General features: G+C 32.8%; 2 protein-coding genes across 7 annotated transcripts; both read left to right on the top strand.

The window, feature by feature from the left end:
• Window positions 1-3,400: 3,400 nt before the first annotated feature.
• On the top strand, window positions 3,401-7,338 carry LOC123924201 (ankyrin repeat-containing protein At5g02620-like). 6 transcript variants are annotated; one of them, XM_045977013.1, is made up of 6 exons: window positions 3,401-3,417; window positions 3,538-3,628; window positions 3,815-3,880; window positions 4,003-4,432; window positions 5,240-5,649; window positions 6,423-7,338. In XM_045977013.1, exons 4-6 carry the CDS (start codon window positions 4,066-4,068, stop codon window positions 7,296-7,298), a joined length of 1,653 nt encoding a protein of 550 aa, XP_045832969.1. In that variant the 5' UTR covers window positions 3,401-3,417; window positions 3,538-3,628; window positions 3,815-3,880; window positions 4,003-4,065; the 3' UTR covers window positions 7,299-7,338. The 6 variants fall into 6 exon arrangements, with proteins under 6 accessions (XP_045832969.1, XP_045832970.1, XP_045832968.1 ...); XM_045977014.1 differs by lacking the exon at window positions 3,401-3,417 and having other exon boundaries at window positions 3,471-3,628; window positions 4,008-4,432; XM_045977012.1 differs by lacking the exon at window positions 3,401-3,417 and having other exon boundaries at window positions 3,471-3,628.
• Window positions 7,339-8,829: 1,491 nt separating this feature from the next.
• LOC123924200 (E3 UFM1-protein ligase 1 homolog) lies at window positions 8,830-17,253 on the top strand. Its single transcript, XM_045977009.1, has 20 exons — window positions 8,830-9,330; window positions 9,473-9,784; window positions 9,891-10,157; window positions 10,475-10,522; window positions 10,671-10,736; window positions 10,870-10,973; window positions 11,294-11,387; window positions 11,470-11,526; window positions 12,689-13,130; window positions 13,214-13,368; window positions 13,465-13,530; window positions 13,611-13,679; window positions 13,761-13,853; window positions 14,185-14,250; window positions 14,451-14,497; window positions 14,595-14,658; window positions 15,397-15,474; window positions 15,551-15,613; window positions 16,523-16,615; window positions 16,961-17,253. The coding sequence occupies exons 1-20, from the start codon at window positions 9,157-9,159 to the stop codon at window positions 17,063-17,065; spliced, it is 2,463 nt and encodes an 820-aa protein (XP_045832965.1). The 5' UTR covers window positions 8,830-9,156; the 3' UTR covers window positions 17,066-17,253.
• The last annotated feature ends 1,383 nt before the right edge of the window (window positions 17,254-18,636 follow it).

Genomic DNA, 18,636 nt, shown 5'->3' with positions numbered 1-18,636 from the left:
ATGGAGAGACATGTGAGGTTGGGAAAAGTTACAGCAAGTAACGAAAATATTTTTTTTTTTTTTTTGTGTTTCAAAATAATTAGGGAATGATGCATCAATACTATTCTATCATGTCATCTGGATATGATATGTTTTGTATGCAGCTGCTTCGAGAGGTATTTTATAGACTATTTATTGTTTCTTTGTAGAGTGACTCCTTTATTCGGCGGATGAGGGAGTTGGTAGACGGTACATGGGTGTGGGTTCTCACATGGAGGAGGGCCTTTTATGTGGGAGGAGGAGGAGGAAGAGAAGAAGGTTGTGAAAATATGAGATTCTAATTTGGTCTCTGATCTTTTCTATATAGTATTTCCAAAAAATAAAAATATGAGATCTGAAAGACAAAAGATAAGAGCGCCAAAAAGATGAGTTTTTCCGCCAGAATTCAAATTCAAACAACATATGAAGATTGGAGTGAACTGTTTTCGAAGGCAATTACTCAAGTTTTCAAATTTTCTTACAAATAGAAGAAACTTAAACTGTTTTAAGGAGTTCATTAATTTCAATAGAGAAATACATTGCATAAAACATAAATACACATGCATGCTAACACACAAAACACGCAAGGATAACTTCTTATATGGATGTTTCTGATTGATGTATGAAACTCGACTTATTTTAATGCAATTTACCTTTACAATTCATAGCATTTAGACTATAATTACCCTAAAAGACACTAACAATTTCATACATTCAAAACAATCGTAAACCTGTTCACTGAAGAATCCTCGAGGATCTAATTCAAATCCTAGATTGCTCGTCGAATTCATTGTATTGGAGTGAAAATTAAACCATTGTCAACAATCATATAGAAATAAATAATAACTTTTAAATATTCATAATAATAATTTAAATTTAAATATAATTTAGTCTCTGCAATTATAGCTATTTTTTGCATTAGTCTAAGTAAAAAAAAAAAATTGTTTGTGTTCGGCAAATTTAAACTTTAATATTTTTACTCTCTAACATCATATGTAGAATGAAGTCCAATATCACCATGCAACGTGATCTATAAAATCAACCTGTAAATTAAAAGAAATAATTTTTAAATTTACAAATTCAAACACAAAATTTATAGGGTAAAAACAAAAAAAACAAAAAAATTATAATATATTGTAAGAACTAAAATTATATTTAAACTTTGAAGTTTGAAGTTATAAACAAACTTTTTTTCATCGAAATGCTTAAGAAACAATCAGTTATCAATTATTTTATTTTTTTATATAAAATCAGTTACCAATTATCAATTATTGGTAATAAAGAAAGGAAAAAAAAAACTCACCCTGAAATCTATCTCCATCTATCTATACTCATGGCATGGATAAACTCACATGATAATTTCAGAGTTTGTCGGGTCACCAAATGGAATGGAACATATTAATATCAACATTCGTTTATGCACCGCATGTACAAAACAAATTCCATATGTGTTTGTTTATGCCCTTAAATTAGATTTTTGAAGGAAGCATTTTCCATTTAAAAAGGGGAAATTGTGAGGGCCATTATTGACCTTATGAATCTATCAAACATTAATTAGTTAGATTTATCTTATCCTTTGTCATGTAGATCGGCATTTAGTCAATTAGACTTAGACACTCTATAGTGGAGTTAAAAATTTGGGTCATTTGTACATAAATTGACTAAAAATATTTATCTTACTTGATGAGAAGAATTGTGGTTGTAAAAGTAAAAAGTCACTTGAAACGATGGTTATGAAGGGAGGGTATAGTACAAGACATTGTTGATGTGAGAGATTTAAAGTTTACCGTAAGATAGTTTGACGTTCAAGTAAGAAATTGCGTGAATTTATTATAAAAGCACTTACAAATTGTTGCGGATTGGACCAGGGTCCACAATGTTGGCAACCCAATAACATCCTATGTCCAACATAGCTCAGTCTCGTTCCAATCTAAGGCGTATCAGTCTCTTTTAGACCCAATAACATAGTCCATAGCAGATAAGTGACCATTGTCAGCTCTTTTGCTGCACTATTTACAGTGGGATAAATGACTCATGTACAGAAAAATATACTTTTCGTTCCACTCAAACTGTGGGTTTCTCAAGATGGCTATTCCCACTACTTCCTATATATATACACGTTATTGCACTAATTCCCAAGGTATTCACATTTCATCCATTTCATACATATTCATCTTGAGTTGTGACTTACTTGAGTGTTGAAGTGCTAATATTTGTACGGTACTATTTTATCATTAAAAAAAGTTTTAATAAAACTTGTGTAAGTGGTTTAATTCAATTTTAAAAAATGAATTTGACATCCAAGCTCAATAATTTTTACAAAAGCACGTCTAATAATATTTATTTTTTGTATGGTATTCAATTTTTTAAATTAAACGAGAAAAAGAAGAAAAAAAAGATGTGATAAAAAAGTGTGGATAACGTGGACTGAAACTAACGATAAAGGAGGAGTCAACTTGTGCATACTGTTCCTTAAACACTCTCTCCACTCGCGCCACAGCGAATCTAACCGCGCGTGGTTCTATTAATTCCTTTGTGGGACCCTTTCCTATTATTCTTAATTAATTCATTCTTGTCCTCTCTATTTCATTTCTCCCACACTATTGTATTTTGTTTTCGCAACAATTTTTTTCCGTTTTATAAAAGAAAAAAAAAATATCTGTTAGTGTACTTTAATAGCAATTTTGTATTGAAAATTGTGTGATTTACTAGTAGTTTTTCCCAACACTTTGTTTCTTTCTTCTTTTTTCTTTTTTTGTTCTGTGATTTACACTTCTCTTTATTTTTGATTGATTGATTGATTCTGCCAAATATTTTGCAACTACACTTTCTGGTTTCATCATCACTGCCTTTTTTTGTTCCTGTTAGCTGTTGGTGCGTGTATATCTCTCAGCATTCAGCTATGTATAATAAAAAAAATGTTTATTTTTTATCAATTTTCTCTTATATTTTAGAACGGAAAGAGTATTTCCTTTGTGACAGCGGTCAAGAGAATCATCCACATTAAACTCGGAACAAATTTACAAGTGAGTTGAACATCACGTTTTTACCCAAAACTTCAAAGTATTATGTTTATTGATTCTCAAAGTATTATGTTTATTGATTCTCTTCACTTTTCTAAACAGCGTCGAACTTAATTCACTTCACACTTACCACAATAAAAATATCCACAATAAAAATATGGTAAAATAGATAGTCCATAAATATTCAGAATCAAAATCCACCTTTTTAAATTCATTGTATATTTAATATATTTAGACATTTCATCTTTTTAGATTCATTGTATATTTGGCGTATCTGTTCAAGATACATCAAATATATAATGAACCTAAAAATGTGAATTTTGCTTATATTTTGTTATATCTCTGATTTAGATTCACAGAAAGTTGTTATTTACATGTGAGTTTAGTGTCTTAACCTCTTTTGTTCTTTTTCTTCTTGTCCACTTCCTTCTAAATACCATTTACTATCTCTATATTAATAGCATATCATCAAAGTTCTTTTTTTTTTTTGTTACAGGGTGTCCTACACCAATAACATCATATATTACTTAGTTCCCTAAAAGCTACCCTTAAATCTCATTGCTTTTTTAGTGGAACACACAGATATGGTGAGATTCTTCCTACCACCTATTTGATGAAATGTTTCATACCATCTGTGATATGTATATGCTTTTTTTTTTTTTTTTTCTTTTCTTTTCTTAACTCAAAGATGAAGAAAATGCAATAAAAATTATTTCTTGTTGAACTTGTTTCAACTTTTAATTTGAAGTTTTTTTTTTTTTTTTGTTGATCAGAGCAATGGTTTTGGAGTCTGACAGAATCATCAACAGGAGAATTAATCTGTAAAAAAAAATTCTATGGTATTGTATATTGATTATGATGATTCTCTTCTTTGAGTTGTTTTTAGCAGATAACAATTATTTGTGGTGAAAGATGCTGATGTTGATTTTGTGTTTGTGTTTGTGTTTTTGTTTGAATGAAGAAAAGGAATATTTTGGTGAACTAATTGAAGCTAAGAACAAAAGGGGTTCATTATTTTGGTGAAATGAATCCAATGGACACAGAAGCAGAAACTATGCAGCCTCAGGCTGCACCACCAGTAAGAGCTCAAAGGAAGAAAATGACGAAACAATTGACAGGGAAGCGCGATGATACGCCTTTACATTCTGCGGCAAGAGCAGGAAATATGGCTTCTTTGAAGGATACAGTTGATGGTGCTGAAGAGAGTAAACTGCGTGAAATATTTAATAAGCAGAATCAAGGTGGAGAAACAGCACTTTATGTTGCTGCTGAGTATGGTTATGTTGATATGGTTAGAGAGATGATTCAGTATTATGATCTTGTTGATGCTGGAATTAAAGCGAGAAATGGTTTTGATGCACTTCATATTGCTGCTAAACAAGGAGATTTAGGTATGTTTTTGATGGAGTTTTTTAATTTCTTGTTCCTTTGTGTTTTGTGAAAAGGAGTCATGAGTAAAGTCAATGTTTGAAATCATAATTGTTTTCGCATCACGATCTTTGATACTACGGAGAATCACAGTAAAATGATGCGGATATAGCCTTAATTACGATTGTTGGGATGCAAAAACTTTAATATTGCGATCCGAATTGCAGTGATAGACTTTTGTTTATAATCTTTAGGTATGTCTTTGATGTAGTTTTTTCAATTGATTGTTTTTTTGTGTTGTGTGAAAACGAGAGAAGAGAGGAGTCAATATTTTAAATCACGATTGTAGATGCGTCGCGATATTTGATGGTGTAAAAATCACAGTCAAAAGCTGCTAATGCAGCAGCCTTAATTACAATTGTGAAAACATTGAAAACCTTGATGTGGCAATCCAAATTGTGGCTGTAGACCTCTTTTAAGAGCCTGAGTAGAGTTTTATAGCACCAAGTCCCTAATTTTTTTTTGTGATGCTTGTGTGATTTTCAAACGGATTCTCAGTCCTCTTTTTTTAGGGTATGACTCATAGCTTACTGATAAATCGACACGTCGCTCTCGTCTTATAAACTGGACCTAAGTATTTAAACACAAAGTTATAATATGTAATCATAAGCATGAACAATAGAAAGGTTCTTGGTCATTCTACTACAGTTGCAGATTCAGGCACAATTAGCCGAACTTCGTGATCAAATCTCATGTGCTATTTGTCTGCATTTTCGTATCAGATTTTTTTAAACCATGGCTTTTGTTCTAACAGTTTTCTTTGTTTGTAGATATAGTAAAGATCCTAATGGAAGCACATCCTGAATTATCAATGACTGTGGATCCATCCAACACCACAGCCTTACACACAGCTGCAACACAAGGCCACACTGAGATAGTGAAATTTCTATTAGAAGCAGGTAGTAGCTTAGCAACCATTGCTAGAAGTAATGGTAAAACAGCTTTGCATTCTGCTGCAAGAAATGGACATTTGGAGGTTTTGAAAGCGGTTCTAGAGAAGGAACCTGGTGTTGTAACAAGGACCGATAAAAAGGGACAGACGGCACTTCACATGGCAGTGAAGGGACAGAATCTTGTGGTGGTAGAGGAGTTGATAAAAGCAGATCCGTCAACAATAAACTTGGTTGATAATAAGGGTAATACAGCATTGCATATAGCAACCAGGAAGGGCAGAACTCAGGTAAATTTGACTTTGCCAGCAATAATTCTGCTAACATTTACTCAAACAGTTACTTCATATATAAGGCCATGTTGACAAGAACTAGATTGTCATTTAGATCATCATCTTTGTCGATAAACACATTATCTCCGTCAAAAAAAGAATTTGGGATATGCCTAACTCATCCCTAGATAACTGGTTTATAAGGTGCAAAAGGTTGACGCCTTTATCTTTGTGCAAAGTGTGACTTAGGTTTTCCCGATAAATACCCCCTTACACAACACTATTGGGCTTGGTACATGGATAACGTGCAATGGATAGACTTTGATACTATCATAGAATTTTGGTTGGGCCTAATTCAATTTTACAAAACTGGCTTATAAAGTGATGAATATCCTTTATAAACTCTGCCGAGACTTTATCTCTTTTCATTATAAGAGATAGAAGACACGTTTTTTCCACTGATACCCTACAAAACACAGACTCTGACACGGACACCTAATATGACACAAACATGTCAACACTTCTAGTGTAAAAAATAGGATGCTGACACGCATCATATGCATATCGGACACTGATGCGTGTCAGACATGCCTAATCCCAAAACACAATCTGTTGTAACTCTTGGGGGGAAAGAGCATGATTATAATTCTAATAAGTAATAGCGTAGATCTTAGAACATGATATGATATTCTTCGTGCAAAATTGAATTGTATGTATTGTGTGATTTGTATTGTTAGATTATTCAGGGTAGATGCTAAATAAATTAACTCTTTTAACTTTTGTTTATGCAGATCATCAAGTTGATACTTGGACAGAGTGAAACAAATGGCATGGCAGTAAACAAAAGTGGCGAAACAGCATTAGACACAGCTGAAAAAACAGGAAATTCTGAAGTAAAAAGCATTCTAGCAGAACATGGTATTCAAAGTGGCAAATCAATAAAATCTCAACCAAAAACAGCTGCAACTAGAGAATTAAAACAAACAGTCAGCGACATAAAGCATGAAGTCCATCACCAACTAGAACACACACGCCAAACGCGAAAAAGTGTTCAAGGAATCGCAAAACGTCTAAACAAAATGCACACAGAAGGACTCAACAACGCAATAAACTCAACAACCGTCGTCGCAGTCCTCATAGCAACAGTCGCATTCGCAGCTATCTTCACCGTCCCAGGCCAATTCGCGGACGATCCAAAAAAAATTCCTAAAGGAAAATCCCTCGGCGAAGCAAACATAGCTCCAAATCCCGCGTTTATAATCTTCTTCATCTTCGACTCATTCGCACTTTTCATTTCCCTAGCGGTTGTGGTGGTTCAAACTTCAATAGTTGTTATAGAAAGCAAAGCAAAGAAGCAAATGATGGCTATAATTAACAAACTAATGTGGTTAGCTTGTGTGCTTATTTCCGTTTCGTTTTTGGCTTTGTCTTTCATCGTTGTTGGGAAAGATCAAAGGTGGCTTGCAATTGGAGTAACTGTAATTGGAACAACTATAATGGCTACTACATTAGGTACTATGTGTTATTGGGTTATTCAGCATCGAATCGAAGCTTCGAGTATAAGGAGATCTTCAATGGGTAGCAGGTCAAGGTCTTTTTCAGTTTCAGTTGTTATGTCAGATTCTGAGATATTAAATAATGAGCGTACTAAAATGTATGCTATATAGAAATAGAAATTATTCTAATGAAATTTTCACTTTTGTTCTCTTTTTCACTTATCTAATAAAATCAACAATATGCATAAATAAATAATTGGTACTACTATAATTTTAACTAATAGAATCAGATATATCAGTTAATTAGTTAGGTTTATGATATCAGTTATTAGTTTTAATTTCAGTTACTTTCTGTTATGACTTATGGTTGTTACTTTCTGCTAAGCTCTAACTGAAACTATTTTTTTAAAACTGAAATTTCATTAGATGTCATTCATCACTCACCATAGTAACTATTGTCCACAATTTTTAAACATTTCAAATACACACATATATTGTGTCAAAAAAAATACACTCATATATCCATTAATCATTCGGATATGTTCTAATATACAAGATTTTTAGATTTTCAATTATATATGATTTTGGTTAATCAGAATTTGTGTTCAAATATATATACGTTAAAATCGTAGTTAACGGAGTTAAAAATTACCGTTAATTGTGTGTTTATAGGGTGATTGATAAGTTGTGACATCTTATTTCATTCATTAACTATCAATTTACCGTGTTAATCGCATACTTAAATTGTGTTAACCATCTAATTTATTAAAAAAAATTACTGCTAAAAAAAAAAGTGGTATTGCTGGTATTATAAAAAGTTTACACCAAATTTTTTTATATCTTTTTATATATAGTTTTAGATATTAAATTTAATAAAAGAAGATACATATAAAATGTCCATCTTATCCATGCTTATCCATATTCATTCATTCTTTTACACATTACTATCAAAACTAAAACTAAGAGTATTGTCTTTCTCTTATTTTTGTCTTATAACATAATAGATTTTTTGTATGTTTTTCTTTTATATAGGTGAAATGACAAAGCCATGATAAACTCACACACACACAAGTGATGGAGTCGGGGTTCGAACTCCGATCATAACGTCCGACCTAACAATATTGACATATTTTTGTCATTTAAGCTAGAACTTGTGTACATGAGAATATTTTTTTATGAATAATTAATATACACTAGACAAATATATCGCTTATAAATAGCTTATAAGTTATTTGAATGATAAATTTGGTGAATTTCAACATAAAAATTAGGAATTTGAAATTGTTCTTATAATCTTTGCCCGTTTTTTATCATATTTTTCAAAACTCTTAAATTGACCCCTAATTCTTATATATATTTTGACCCCTAAAAATTGTGATCAGAGTTGTCCAAATTATCAAAGAATCTTACACTCGTTTGATATTGATTGTTTCCCTATCAACACAACTACAAACCTTGAAGAAAAAAAAACACCAACAAAAAATTGCACCAATAGAATTGAAAATATCCTCAAAATACTCTTTCATTTTTAAATTCATGATCCAAATAGGTCAAACTACAGCTTAAATTCAATTCATTTAGTCAGGAGATTTTTTATTCACATTCAATTATCGTGTTCACAAACCAAACACAACGAATTAATTATCAAGCTTGGAGTATTCTCTAATTATTACAACAATTTTAGTGTTGAGTTTATTAATCAACAAGCTAATAAAATTGCTCATAGTTTAGCTAAGACAGACGGCGTCCGCATATGTACGTATTGAACACTTAATTAACATGAAGCCCACAAATTCTCGAATATTCCAATTTGGTCCTGCACCAGTGAGAAACAATCGACAAATCGAGGGAGAGTGAAGAAAAGAAACTGCCGAAACGCACCGCTATTTGAGTAGCAGTCATAAGAAACCGAAGAACACCATTTCATTTTCAGCGATCACAAAAAAATACGCAACCGAATTCGAAATCTCAACACATATCAAAAACAAAACACATTTCAAATTTTCTTTGCGTCCATCAAAATCCAATCATGGACGACGAATTGCTCGAGTTGCAGCGACAGTTCGAGTTCGCTCAACAAGCAAAATCCAGTATCCGATTATCCGATCGAAACGTCGTCGAATTAGTCCAAAAATTGCAACAACTTCAAATCATCGATTTCGAGCTTCTTCACACTGCTTCTGGCAAAGAATACATCACTCTCGTAATCTCTCTAATTCATTTTTTTTTTGCGATTAGGTTTCGTGTTTTGAAGTTGTAACCGATTTTCGATAATCGATTATATTTTATTAGTTTATAATTGATCTTAATTAAGTGTTTGTTTACGCGATTGATTATGCTGTTAGGATCAACTGAGAAATGAGATGATTGCTGAGGTGAAAAAATTAGGGCGAATTTCTGTGATTGATCTTGCTGATGTTACTGGAGTTGACTTGTATTATGTTGAGAAATTAGCTCAGAATATTGTAACGGATCATGGAGAATTGATGTTGACTCAAGGGGAAATTATTACGGAATCGTATTGGGACTCAATTGCGGAAGAGATTAATGAGAGGCTTCAAGAATGTAGTCAGATTGCATTGACGGAACTCGCGGCGCAGTTGAATGTTGGTTTGGATTTGATTGCTTCTGTGTTTGAGCCGCGCCTTGGAACTATAGTGAGTTTTTTTTTTTTTTTTTTTTTTGTGTTGGTTTGGACTTTGCATGTGTTTTTGGAATGATAAATGGAAATTGTGATTTGATGAGTGATGGTATTGGAAATAGGTGAAAGGAAGGCTTGAAGGTGGGCAGTTGTATACTCCTGCTTATGTTGCTCGTGTTAGTGCTATGGTTCGAGGTGCTGCGAGGGGAATCACGGTTCCAACGAATTTGACAGTGTTATGGAGTTCGTTGCAGAATTTACTGCAAGAAATGGATGGAGCTAGTGGTGTGGCTGTTGACGGATCTTTCTTCCAGTCTTTGTTTAATGGACTTGTGAAGGGAGGCGAGATTTTAGGGTCTGTTCGTGCTGGAGTGCATTGGACACCAGCTGTAAGTGACATGATTTGACATAGATTCGATGTTGTTAAATTGATGCCTGAATGTTATTGTTTTCATATTTGATCTATGCCTTTGGAGTTGTTCAGTTCTTGTTCCACTCATTGTTTAATTGGCAACAATTGGGAGAATTTCCAAATTATTTTGATGTAATTCATCTCTAGTTTATTAGTCTGTAATCCCTTACTGATTATAGTGTCTGTAGGAGGTAGTGGCAGTAGTCGACTGTTGTGGGATATGCATTGATGCGATTGACTTAGTTCCCATATCAATTACTAGTTGTTAACTGCGTTTTTTATGTCACATGATAGGTATTTGCTGTTGCTCAAAAGGAATCTGTGGATTCATTCTTTTCACAAGTATGAACTCTCGCTTCTCTCGTTTTTGACTTTTGCTTAAGATGCCAAACATTTTGCCTAGTGATCCATTGATTTATGCTAGATAACTGTGGTTATAAGTTTGTTTGAATGGTCTTGTTTACTGAACCGCTGCATTTGTATGCTTTAGAATTCTTTCATCAGCTATGATGTTCTGCAAAAACTTGGAATTCCCCAGCCCATTCAATTCTTGCAGGTAACTAAGTTGTTCTTATGTTGATTATATTTCAAAACAATAACCATTTGGGTCATATATAGATATTTGTGAAATAAATACTATGTACTACTTGTTTTCATAATGAAGCCTAAGTTTGCAAAATCCAATTTAGTCCAGATATCCTGAAGGCAAACCTCTTGTTACAACATTTGTGCACCCATCGATGATTGAGATGCTAGATGCTGCTATTGAGGATGCTCTAGAACGTGGTAGCTGGTAAGGGCCTTAGCATAACCCCCCACCCCCAATCCTAGTTTATGTTCTACTTCTTCCCCTTTTTACATTAGTAAATTAAGTTGAACCTGGTTCAATACCTTCCATTAATCCTCAGTTCCTCACTGAAATTATAAATTACAATTCAAAGAACTAGAATTATTGTCGTGGATAGATGTTGACTTTGTAATTATGTCTGTGACTGTTGCTACGTGAGATGTAGTACAAGAGATCTCTTGACATTGTTTACAGAAGTTGTACTTAGTTATACATTGGATATTATTTCAATCAATCATATCCTGACTGACATAATAATATTGCAGGAGTGATTCTCTTTCCTTATTGCCCTCATCTTTTACACCCCAAGATGCATCTAAAATGTTGTTCCTCTGTCAATCTGTACAATTGGCCCTTAAGGTGATACTAACCACCTCATTAATTTATGCTTTGCTCTGTTGATTCACATGTTCATAAACTTCTTTCTTTTTTTTTTTTGCAGTCTAACAAAGCACATATATTTGGGGACATTTATGTGTTAAGCAGCAGCTTTATGAAGGTTTGTTATAGAATTTATTGTAGTCATATAGACCTCAAGATAAATGAGTTAATTCTACAAGCCACGTTACTGATTTTGTGGTACAAATGTTACTAATAAGGCCCAGTTCGAATATTGGTTTAGAATATTCAGTTAATGAACATAATTTTTCTGCTAGTATAGTCAAGAGCAAAAAAAATTATGCTACTTATATTATGAGTTTCGATTAAAATAGATTCCGAAGAGCTGAATCAATGGCACATCTAAATCTGTGATGCACGGGTACTCCGTTTTTGAGAGAGTACCGGTACCGGGTACGTACCGGGTACCGGTACGCGTACGGTACACCTCCGGTACGCACCGACGGCGTACCCGTTTTTTTTTTGTTTTACGATCCCGGTACGCGAATGGGTACTCCCGGGTACGCGAATGGGTACTTCCATTCCGTTTTTTTTTGTTTATACAACTATTTCCATTCTTTTAAATTTGTTTATTTTTTTTTAAGGAAAATTCATTTAATTAGAACGATTCAGTTTCTTTCTTGTCCGGGTGCGGGTACTGGTAGAAGACAAAGTCACAGCATTTTTAACCTACGAGTAGAAGACAAAGAGCGTACTAGCAATAGTTCACAACCTTTTCAGCCATGAATATTGATAGTTTTTCTGTTTTGATATTTTTGAACAATTTAAATTACTTTTAAAGTGTGGTATTTTTTATGTTTAATTATTTTAACTCTATTATTTTATTTATATGGACGTACCAGTACCTTAGTTTTTATGAAAATGCCGTACCCCGTACCGGTACCGGTACCGGGTACCGGTACCGTACCCACACCAATGCAACACAGATCTAAATACTGCCATGGTCACCAACTGACCATTCCATAGAACTGCAGTGTCATGTAAAATGATGATATAAAATGACTGCAGTGTCATGTACTGTACATAACTGTTGTATTAGATGCTTGATTAGTATGCATGCACCCTGCTGGACTTAAGATTTCTTTCTATCATTTATTTTCTCGCTGCATCCAGCTTTTGGTTTCTTTATCTTCTCTCTTTTATTACTTAAGAGCCAACAGCCAAGAATAAAGTTACTGTTGAATAAAAAATCTCTTCCTGCAACTATTTCTTTTATCATTGGTTTCCTAATGCCTGTATTTTCTCTGTCCCCCATCTACCAGGACATTTGTGATCGCATGGTGAAAGAATTAGAGACATTGGCTATTTCAAGGTCTTTGGGCACTGCAAAACCTGGTGATTTACCTATAGCCAATGAAGTAAAAGCAGGGTATGATTCAAGCAGGTTGAGTGAGTCCAGCGAAATGGCGAGTGATAGTGGTTCCAACAAGCATGCTGATAAAGGGTCAAAGAAGAAAAAGGGAAAAGCCACTGGAAATGCATTAGCAAATCAATCTGAAAGTGTTCCTGATAAACAAGAACATACTTCCACAAAATCTAAGAAAAACCAGAGAAGGGGTAAGGATACATCTTCCCAAACATCAGACTCAAAGCCAGGTTCTAGGAAAGAATCACTTAAAATGAAAGAGGATGATCTCAGTAGTCCCTCAGAAGAATGGATCATGGAGAAGATTACAGCCTTGATTCCTGATTTTGAAGAACAAGGTCTAATACGAATGACTTCAGATCTATTCTTTCTGCATATGCATTTTATCCAATTTATTGAATTATGTGCTATAAATTGATAGGTCTTGATGATCCTGAAATGATCCTTAGGCCTTTGGCTAACAAGTTAAGGCCTACAATAATCAGTACTTGGATAGAGAAAAAGAAGGCATTGTTTAAAGACAATGCAGAAAGAATGAAACAATTGCTTGATAATTTGCAGAAGAAACTTGATGAGGTTTGAGTGCTATGTATTATCTTTTTGTATTTTCTACATCTATTCTGTCCATGTTTATAATTTTTTTTGCCTTGTGGTGATTTTTTTTTTTGGCAGTCTTTCTTAAACATGCAGCTGTATGAAAAAGCCTTAGAATTGTTTGAAGATGATCAATCAACTTCTGTAAGTCAAGTTAATTGAAATTTGAAGATATTATTTTCCCTGTTGAAACATGAGTAAATTAATGTGTATTTGATGCCCAGGTTGTTTTGCATAGACATTTACTAAGGACAATAGCAGCTCCTATGGTTGATATGCTTCTTCATGACTTGGTATTATTTACAGCAAGTTTTCTGTTGATGTTTCTTGAGGTTTAATAAGGTCTAACAACACTATCGATTAATCCTTTGCAGGACGAGCACAACAAATTAAAGAACGGAGTTGAAGTGCAGGATTCTCCAAGTTCTGAGTCTATTTCATTTAGTCCTGGAGATAGAGCTGCAATTGTAAGACTTGAAAGGAAAATATGAAATGATAATACTCAGCAGGATGATATTTATAATCAAAATGAATTAATTTCACAAGATGCACTGTATAATATTATACAGTGAATTTTTTTTTTACTAAATGATAGATGAAGATTAATTCTACTTAGAATGTGGAACAATAATTATATTATGTTTCCATCAGTAAGAATATTGCATTACTTGGAAAGTTATGCTTTTCTGTTATGTTTTTAGTGTATTAAATCTTGAAATAGTCTCATATTTGCAGACTCTTTTTTAGTGGAGCACATAAAATGACTTGAAATATCGAATTTATCATTTTCTTTTGCAGTCCAAGAGTTTTCCAGGAGCTCTTGCAAATAAGGCTCTTGCTGTTGTAGAAGCATTGGAAGGAAAGGTTAGCATTTTCATTTCTAAAACAATTTTTTTTTAAGGGTTGCTCAGATATGGTTAAGGCTTATTGTATTGGTTTACTCAATCACTTCTCTATTCACAATTGTAGCTGGTTGGCTGAAATTATCTTGTTATAGCTTGAAACTTATTTTGCTGTTTGCTTTTTGAATGCTGTAACTAATATTTGAATATTCAATATAATAGAGGGTGGAAACATTCATGTCTGCATTCAGAACTGTAACGGAAGAGAGGTAATAATGTCTCTTTATTTGTTAGTAGAACTTTATAGGGTTGCTTTTACCAGAGCTTCTGTCCTGACATGAAACATCTTGTGGTTAATTTTTCCAGTGGGTTGCCTTTGAAAAAGCTTGACAAGAAACTAGAAAGAACACTTCTACATTCATATCGTAAGGTATTTATGCCTACATTTTTGTGAAATTTACAAGAATTTATTTGAGGCCAGATTCACACATAAATATTGTTAGATGATGGTTCCGGTACTGAAACTATAATCTTGGTAAAACTTTAGAATAACAAGATATGTTACTGAATTAGTTCTCCTACAATAATTATAAGATAGAACCAATTCCATTAATAATGAACCAATAATAATGATGAAGCTACCCACCATACACCGAGTCTGTTCTGCGAAAAAAGTAATGCCAATCAAATAGACACAAAAGACCATTCCACAGCAATACAAATGAACAACTGACATGATACCACACACACTGACACCCTTTTCCCCAGCCAGTGACTTTTCTATTCTTCCTCTAATACACTTCGATACTAACTTAAAAGAGTTACAAAAAAATCTGACCAGTTAGTTATTAATCAACAATATAATCAGTTATGATTATCTGATCAGTTAATTACAAGAACAATCTAACAAGGGGAACTACTAAGGTGGAGTTTATGATCAATTATAAAGCTAGTGTTTGCTTTACCATTAACCGTTATTAATCATTTACTTGGCATTCTTTTCAGTTTCGTTTAGTTTTTATATGTTCATTGCCAAGATTTCTTAAATTGTACTTCTCCCTAATATTAGAAGCAAGCCGATTCCACATGGAACTTTTGGTCGTTTTTGCAATGTTACTCTGCAATTCAGATGATCTTAAACTGTGTCTTCTATCATTGTTATTATCAGGAATTGACATCTCAAGTTTCGGCTGAGACTGACCCTGTATCACTTCTACCAAAAGTTGTGTCTTTACTCTATGTCCAGGTAACTTGAGTGATACTTCACCCCCATATAAAAAAGCTCTTATTCCCATTAATCAAATTGATATTTGTATTAATAGGTTCACCATAAAGCTCTTCAAGCTCCTGGAAGGGCCATTTCGGTTGCTATTTCTCACTTGAAGGTATGTTCTCTATGTCCGTTGGTTCAGTTATGCATCAAGACAACTGAAAAAATAGTAATTGCACAAACCAAACCAAGTATTACTACTGACATGGTTACCAAATACATGGGTTATCCATTGTCTATTAATTTTTCCTGTTGACAGTAAGTAATACAAAATCGAGTTGAAGCCTGAAAATAAACATTGATGCCATATCTATTGCCATTGTAATTGAAATATGATCTGCCGGTGATATTTGACTAAGATATGATATGTAATTGGAGTATTCCCTCCAGACTTCTTATATGTTTGGTGTTCAAATATCTCATAGATAGAGCATAGATCCTATTTATTCATTTTTGGTAAACCAAACGTATCTTTCGGGTGCAACTGCGGAGACTAATCATCTAGAGCATAGATCCAATACCTGAGCGCAATCTTTCCCATATTACACTTGAATGGTTGTATAATGCAATGCTAGTATTCACAAATCTTCTATGTTGCATTTAACTAACTATCTAGGATTTCATATTTTCAAATTCGATACATTGTTATTTTATAGTGGTAAACGCTATCATCTTTCTTAACTTATATTGTTGAAAGATAATTGCAACACCTATATTGCTATACATCATGTGCAATATGAATATTTAGACCCATTTATGCACTAATGTTGACAATAATGTGACACGAGACAGCCAAAAATATATAATTCTCTGGGATTCCAACAAGAACAATGAATACTTAGGACTATAAAACTAGCAATAATATATTTAATTTTTATCAAAAGCTGAATATCTTTGGGCACCTAAAGGGGTTAATGAGGGTGTTTGAGGTACTAGCAAAACCCGAGTCGAATATCCATAAAATATTGTACAATAACATTTTTATTAACTTTTCCGTATTTTGGTTTCACATTTTATTTGTTAGGATAAGCTAGATGAGTCAGCATGCAAGATTTTAGCTGATTATCAAACTGCTACCGTGACTCTTTTGGCACTATTATCAGCTGCTCCTGATGATGTGAGTAACTTCTGTTCATGCATTATTCATATATGATGTACATGTCATTAATTTTGATCCAACAGAGTTTTGATCATTACTCTCTAAGATATCAAAGTAATGCAAGTTATGTTCAACTATCAAACAAGACTTGGATTCTGTTTTACATTGCATACATCAATTGGCAAGTGCATTCGAATTAAACTCTTTTGCATTTTGCTATTTAAAGAAAATAAGAGAAGCATGTGATATATTTCTGAGGGATTTGGGTTCCCTCCATTTATTGTGTGATATAAGTGTATGTTTTGATCCGCCCAAGTCAATGTGTAGAATATTATTTTAATCTTATTTTCCCATTTTGTGTAGGAAAACAGTTGTGCATCTGATAGAATTGTGAGTAAAAGAGAGCTTCTGGAGAGCCAAATGGCAGCTTTAAAAAACTTGGTTTTGACCACTTCACAACAGTCATAAATATATTTCAAGTCAAATCTCTACCTCGATGGAACTCACTCTGTTGTAGTTGTAGTAATTTGCAAGGATTGACGAATTTGATGTTAGTTGAGGATTTAATGTTTCTTGGGAATTTGATCTTAGTTTAGTCTATACTACTTGTACAATTTTCCTTGTTATAATAATAATAATAATAATAATAATAATAATAATAATAATAATAATAATAATAATAATAATAATAATAATAATAATAATAATAATAATTTTCCTAACACTAAATTTGGTTTTTTAAATCAAAGTTGTAAAGTTACCAAAAAAAAATTGAATTATTGGGATTTTACTTTGTTTTTTTTACACATACCGGGGTTTTACTTGGAAAATTGAATATTTTGCTATAAAATTGAGTTTATAATGATTATAATTTGAGATCTCCTTTTGCACACACTACCGGTTACTCGCGCGTCCTACGTCTTTCTTTTTTTACCTTTCCGCTACTTAGGTAGCGGACGTTATAAAAATGAGAATTTTTTAAAATGTCGGTCTGCTACTTAAGTAGCGGACGTTATAAAGGTATGGTTTTTTTTAGAGGTGTTCGCTACTTAAGTAGCATATAGGCGTATTTTGGTAAATTTATAGGGTGCGCGGAAAAATGAGTAGAGTGGTAAAAATAAATCTCTTATAATTTAACACTCATCTGGCTGCTGATGTAGGGTTGTTTGATATTTTGACACAAATTTGATGATAAATTGTCACCAGTTGGATTGACACAATTTAAATATATCATTAATTACAATTAGTGGATAATTAAATGAATATATTACCTGCTTAAATGTAATTTTGGTCTCAATTTTACGAAATGTACAATTTTGGTCCTTTTATTTTGTTTTGCGTAATTTTAGTCCTCCTATTTTGAAAATTGAGCAATTTTGGTCCCTCTTATTTGATTTTATTTTGTGCAATTTTGATCCTTCTATTACAAAAAATTCAAACATTTAGTCCCCTCCTTTTCATTTATCCTTCAATTTTGATGAGATGCTATATTCTATAAATTAAATTAAATTACACAAGATGCATGCTTATGGGCAGCAATGTCATATTTAATTTTTTTTATTTAATATTTAAATCAGATTTTATTATATCTTAAATTAAACATAATTAAAAACATAAACTAAGAAAGTAAAATTAAATATAAGAGTGTATTTGACCAAAATAGTTTGACATCAACTAGTATGACACCAAATGTTACACCTCTCAATAACATTTTAACAGATATAAATTTTATAAAATCTACCGTTAAATTGAAAGTTTACATCATTTGATATGTTATTGAGATGTATAAAGATTAACGGCATTTAAAAAAGGGTTAAATATGTTTTTAGTCCCTACATTTTATCATATAGTCAAAAATAGTTCCGGTGAAAATTTTCCCACATTTTTTTCCGTTAGCAATTTTGGTACATGCCGTCATTTTTTTCCTTGGCATGCCATGTGTTAAAAAAATTTAAAATTAAGGGTTAATTAGTGGCACATATTGCCACATAATATACATAATTAATATTTAAAATAAAAATTTTAATCTTCCTCCCTCC

Source organism: Trifolium pratense, linkage group LG4, assembly GCF_020283565.1.
Source record: "Trifolium pratense cultivar HEN17-A07 linkage group LG4, ARS_RC_1.1, whole genome shotgun sequence".
Lineage (NCBI taxonomy): Eukaryota > Viridiplantae > Streptophyta > Magnoliopsida > Fabales > Fabaceae > Trifolium > Trifolium pratense.
Note: the sequence above shows the minus strand (reverse complement) of the source record. Positions and strands in the feature narration are given on the sequence as shown.